At 49.6% G+C, this 6000-nt stretch overlaps 1 protein-coding gene across 3 annotated transcripts in view; it reads left to right on the forward strand.

The window, feature by feature from the left end:
- Positions 1-2085, forward strand: part of LOC104669883 — a 55031-nt gene extending 52946 nt beyond the window's left edge. For 2 of the 3 annotated variants that reach the window (XR_749053.2, XM_010372998.2), the window contains exons 2-3: positions 133-280; positions 1354-2085. Coding sequence is in view for 2 of the 3 variants with exons in the window: in XM_010372998.2 (XP_010371300.1) it covers positions 133-280; positions 1354-1589 (384 nt within the window). In the remaining variant the exon portion in view is untranslated. The remainder of the gene's footprint in view (positions 1-132; positions 281-1353) is intronic. The other variant, XM_030939175.1, reaches the window with a different exon arrangement.
- Positions 2086-6000: the final 3915 nt, after the last annotated feature.

Here is a 6000-nt window from a genome sequence, read left to right on the forward strand (position 1 = left end):
TATTTCCCAGCACAATCACAAAGAAAGAAAGAAAAGGTAAAAAACCTTTGCAAGGCAATGTTTTGTATTCATTTTCAGGCAATGTCAACGTAATCGAGGAAAATGATAGCAACGTGTGTTTTTCATCTGCAGGTGCGGAAGGCCTACTTAACACCTGAGAGTCCAGAACAGGAGAGGCACTTTCAGATCAGCCCGGGTCTTCTGCACTGCACAGGAGCTAGTCGTGCTGCAAAGAATGAAACTGGACTTGTCCAGGCGAGTTTCGGACCGTGCTGGGCTGGTAAGAAACAGAGTTACCATTCATCTATTCATTCCCAGAAAAAAAGGGAAATACACCCTCCCGAACTCAAGATGCCCATTGATTTATCCCCTTTAGCTGGCAAGACACTCGAGCCCCAGTGTCTTCGGGCTCGTGAGCGTTTTTATTGAGAGAAGAGCGTCCCTCCCAGGTTCCCACAGGGGCTTGGAAGTCAGGGGTGCCGGGAGGGGCGGCGGGGGCCGGGGCAAGAAGCGGGGCGGCTTTTATTTTGCGCCATAAAGGGCTGCACAATGTCTGCTGGAATTTCAACAGTTAAAGAGACCCCTCTGCACAAAGGGGCTCCCCGGCTGTAATCGGGAAATAAATTTGATTTTCTGAGTTCTTTGGCAGCTGGTGACAAAGGGCCAGGTAGCGCCGCGGCGGGGGTGATCCTTGCAGAAGGCGGCGCGCGGCGGGGCGTGCGGGCCGGGGGACAAAGGCGGCCGCGCTCGCCGCGCCACAAAGGCAGGCCCGGGCCAGGGGGCTCCGCGCCGCCGCTCGTCTGCGCCCGGGGCCGGGGCGGCCGCTGTGGGCGGCGTGGGGCAGAGTCTCGCGCTTTCCCGGCCGTCGGCTCCAGCGCCGCCCCCGCGGCCGCCCTCGCTGCTGTCCTCGCTGCTCAGGGACCGAGGCCAGGAGACCGCCCGACACTTGGCCCTGTGCAAACCTGGGACTCCAGGGGCCTCCTGCTGGGGCCGCGCACACCGGGCTTTCAGAGCTGAAATCACTTCCTCAAGAAATGCCGGTGAACCCTTGCCCAGTTCCGCCTCTTGCTGGTCACCAGGGATGCCCCTGTCTGTGAAGTTTACCCACATCCCCCCGGCTCAATGAACCGAGTGTGCCCCCTTGCCTTTGTTTCTCAGGTGACATTTTGTCATTTGATACGTCTTACGTGCCTGTCCTTTAAGTTCTTCTTCTGCAGAGGTGGATGGTCCTTTAACGACAAAGCAGGTGTTGGGGGGACGGGATCCCCCGGGGGAAATGACGCTACCTACTAGGTCTCTAAGGGCGGGAATTCATCATCCAAAGCACTAAGCGCTGCCCTCCTCACTCCCCAGCCCTGCTCTCATCTCCTGGGTGTCTTCACCTCCTCTGGCTCCTAAGTCGGCCGCTGCACCAGCACCCGTCAAACTCTCCTGTAACGGGAAGTGACAGCTCACCATTAGCCTGGAAGACCCCTGTGGGCAGAAGCATGGACTTACTCTTCCTCATGGCGATGCGGCTGAACCAGATTTCCTTGGCACCACTCTGGAACTTTCGACAGCCACCACCTCAGACACTAGCCAGACTTTAGGTCCTTTCCTTTCATGTCTAAAATGAGACAGTTCACCATGTTGATTTTATTTGACATGATTTACATGTCAGGATCCCAGAAAAGCAGACTTGGAAAGCAACAAAATGTTCACATGCAGCTCACTGAGGCCCTTACACTTGGTCTGGGCACCTCTGTATGTAAAAAGAAGTCCAATATCTTTGCTGGTTATAGGTGGCCATATGTTTCAGCACAGAAATGGGGCTCCCCTTGCTAGACTAATTTTTCCTCAGGCTTCATTCATTCATGTTCTTCTGCTTGATCCTGACTATCAGGACCAACAGTACCAAATAACACCAAAGCCTCTTGCCTCCTGTCCTCAGAATGTCTCAGAGGCATGCGCTTCCCTGCTGGAGCCATTTCATTTCAGGTTGATCCTTAATTAAATTCAGCGAGATGCAGGACCTGTGTGTGTGAATGACAACCTGTGAGTGTGGACCTGTGTGTGTGTGAACGTGGACCTGTGTGTGTGAGTGTGGACGTGTGTGTGAACGTGGACCTGTGTGTGTGTGTGGATCTGTGTGAGTGTGGATCCATGTGTGTGAGTGTGGACCTGTGTGTGTGACTGTGGATTTGTGTGTGTGAACATGGACCTGTGTGTGACAGTGTGGACCTGTGTGTCTAAGTGTGGATCTGTGTGTGTGAACGTGGACCTGTGTGTGAGCATGGATCTGTGTACGTGGACCTGTGTTTGTGAGCATGGATCTATGTGTGTGAACGTGGACCTGTGTGTGAGTGTGGATCTATGTGTGTGAGAGTGGACCTGTGTGCGTGGACCTGTGTGTGAGCGTGGATCTGTGTGTGTGAACGTGGACCTGTGTGTGAGTGTGGATCTGTGCGTGTGAGTGGATCTGTGTGTGTGTGGATCTGTGTGTGAGTGTGGATCTGTGTGTGTGTGAGAATGGACCTGTGTCTGTGAGCGTGGATCTGTGTGTGTGAACGTGGACCTGTGAGTGTGGATCTGTGCGTGTGAGTGGATCTGTGTGTGTGAGTGTGGATCTGTGTGTGAGAGTGGACCTGTGTCTGTGAGCGTGGGCCAGTGTCTGTGAGTGTGGACTGTGTGTGAGTGTGGACCTGTGTGAGTGTGGATCTGTGTGTGAACATGGACCTGTGTGTGTGAATGTGGCTCTGTGTGTGTGAACATGGACCTCTGTGTGTGTGTGGGCCTGTGCGTGTGAGTGTGGATCTGTGTGTGTGAGTGTGGACGTGTGTGTGTGGATCTGTGTGTGTGTGAGTGTGGACCTGTGTGTGAGTGTGGATCTGTGTGTGTGAGTGTGGTTGTGTGTGTGTGAACGTGGACCTGTATGTGTGAGTGGACCTGTTCGTGTGAGTGTGGCTCTGTGTGTGTGAATGTGGACCTGTGTGTGTGAACGTGGAGCTGTGTGTGTGAACGTGGTGTTTACGATCAGCAGGAAGAAGCCTGGAAATGAGTCCTGATTAAATGAGAATTTAAATACAGAACAAGTACCCCAGGAGTTCTAGAAAGATGAATAATTCTCAACCCAGCACAGTAACAGTTTACAATGTGTTTGTGTATGTCATAATGGAGTGGGTTTTGTTACATGTGTAATGCTGATATCATAAGAAGAGTATTGTCATGCTCACAGGATGTCAAGTACAGAAGGTTCTAACTGTTTTGTTGTGTCACTTATCTATTGCTGCATAACAAATTACCACAAACTTAGTACTTTTAAACAGCCCGTTTATTATTTCCCAGTTCCTGTGGGTCGGGAGTTCAGGCACAGTTTAATTGATTCCTCTGTTTTAGGTTCTCTTACAATGCTTGTATCCAGGAGTCAGTCAGGGCTGGGGGTCTCATCTGCAGCTTGACCGGGGAAGGCTCTGCTTCCAAACTCATGTGGTTGTTGACAGAATTCAGTTCCTTGAGGGTTGTTGGCCTGAGGGCCTCAGCTCCTTGTGAGCCCTCAGTCAGAGGCCACCCTCAGTTCCTCTCCAGGACCTCTCTCTATGGCAGCTTACTCCATCGAAACCAGCAAGGGAGACAGTTGACAGCAATAGTCAGCTGGTAAGATGGGCATTCAAGTCTGCTGGAATATATTAAGATAATGACACGGACTTTGCCACCATTGCCTATGCTGTTGGTTAGAAACAAGTCACAGGTGCTGCCCACACTGGAGGGAAGGGACCCCACAAGGGTAGAAACACCAGGGAGCATGGACCGTGGAGCCTCCTGGGAGTCTGTCTCCCCTATTCACTTCACCCACAAGTAAACTGAGCCCCCAAATTCAGGTGTGCCCTGGCCACAATCTCAGAGAGTTAGTTTAGTGGCTAGACTCAAATCTAGGACAATTATTCTAAGTCTTGTGCTCTTTCCTCTGTAACATGCCTCCATAATACAAGTTTCAAATAGGGGAAGCCTTTGGTTCTGAAAAGCAGCCCACAGTCTCTACCCAGCAGTCTTCGCTGCTCAGGTTAGCTGCCACCCCAACCACGAAGTCACTGTGGTCCTTCACTGAGGACCTCAAGGAACCTCTGCACCCTGGGCCCCATAAAATATTCCTAAACCAAAATGATGGAAAAGATCCCTTTCCCAGATCAATTAAATCAGAACATTTTAAGCACCTGAGGGTTTGCTTAGTCTCTCACTCCCACCCTCTTAACAAGTGAGAAACCCGAGGTCTAGAAGTGAGAAATGTTTTATTCCAGCTCACCATGACGACAAAGCCTTATTCTCTTTCTTTTCTATAAATTTCAAGCAATCACAGAGAATGGATTGGCTTGCATAGGCAAGCACAGGAAGGGCTGACCAATGGGACACCTGGAGCCAGGACTCAGAGGCCCTCAGGGTCACCCCTGCCCCATCTCTCCCTGCAGGCTGCAGTTTTCAGTCTCCAGCTGACACTGAGACTCCAGGGTCTGAGACCAAAAGGAAAACAATCAAATAAGCAACAGTTCTGATCCCAACAGGCCAAGCTGCCTCTTTCAGGAAAACTCTGCTCACGTCATGAATTCTGGGCATGCAATGGCTGTTAAAATAGTTCATTCCCAAGAGACCACCCTTCACTGACAGAGACAGCTTTGTGTAATACGACTGTAGCTTCGTCTCTGCAATTTAGGTAAGATTGCAATTCCCACCTCAAGAGGTGGAAGTGAAGTCTAATTTTCCACCAGGAGCGTGTGTGCATGTGGATGTGTGTGTTTTTCTTTTTCTCTGGGTCCAAGTCTTTATCTTGCTAAATCCCTTGCACCTCCTCCCTGCCTGTCTGCACTGGAGATACAAACTGGCATTTTCCGGCCTCAGGCCACTGCATTTTCCAAACATTCTCCCAGCGAAGTTATGAACAAAATTTCCTCCTCCATTTGGGCTCTTCTAAAAGAGACCTCTGGCTGCATTCACCGTCCACTGTCCTCAGAGAATAACTGCAGGAACAAATGAAACCAGACATAATGAGTTCTGTGCCTGTTCATCTTCAGTTTCAATGAACTTATCTCTTTGCTAGCTTTGAAGAGCTGAAATCACTCCATGTGCTGGGGGTAGTTTAGAGAATATGAAGAATTTGATCCTTGGATGGGCTAAATAGTTGTGATCCTGGGCTACTTTTGAGTTGTTTCTCCTTGGCTGAAATGGACTTTCTGAAGGCACTTGTTTTCAAGAGAAATCAGAAATACGCTTCAGAAAAATAACCATCAAATCATTTTGGAAGAAATAAGATAAAAACATTTATTTTAGCAACAAGATAATGTCTTCTGGGATTCATAACTAATTTGGTGGAAGTGTTTCTATTTTAAATAAAATCCACATCAGTATTAGAAGAATGTGGATTGATTTTCAGTGCCATTTAGGGCCACCAACCTCAGCATTTGCTGAATGTGGACTCAAAGACTCTGTCTCTTTGCACATGCTGCTTCCTGTTCTGGGAGAAGCGTCTACCTCCTCTTTCTGACAAACTTCTTCCTACTCACCTGGCGGGGTCCAGCTGCACACCCCCTCTTCCCTGAGGCCTGCTGGAGCTCCCACTTCCCCAGCTTCTCCTCAGTGTGCACAGGGGCGGGCACTCTCCTCTTTGGACGCTCGCAGCCTCTTTTCATAGTTCTATCTAGGGCTTTGCTATATTTGCCCAGGGAGGCTGTGATCAACATGGGAACAGGGGTTTGGTTTTGTTAATTTTCATTTTTGCAGGACTTGGAGGACTCACACAGCTCATAATGGCACAGGCTTGATGGATGGATGAAGTGGGAAATCATTTTGAGGAAAATCTCTTTGATTGGTATATTTGATTCCTAGTTAACAAACTACCTACTAGCATTCCTGTGTATTTGGCTCCCAGATATCTAACAGCATTGAAACAAAATGGAACTGCTTTGTGCAAAGATGTGCTTTACAGAAGGTAAAGACTGCCAGGTAGAAATGGAGCGTATGAGTCGCTGCACT

The sequence above is a fragment of the Rhinopithecus roxellana genome, chromosome 1, assembly GCF_007565055.1.
Source record: "Rhinopithecus roxellana isolate Shanxi Qingling chromosome 1, ASM756505v1, whole genome shotgun sequence".
NCBI classification, from domain to species: Eukaryota; Metazoa; Chordata; class Mammalia; order Primates; family Cercopithecidae; genus Rhinopithecus; species Rhinopithecus roxellana.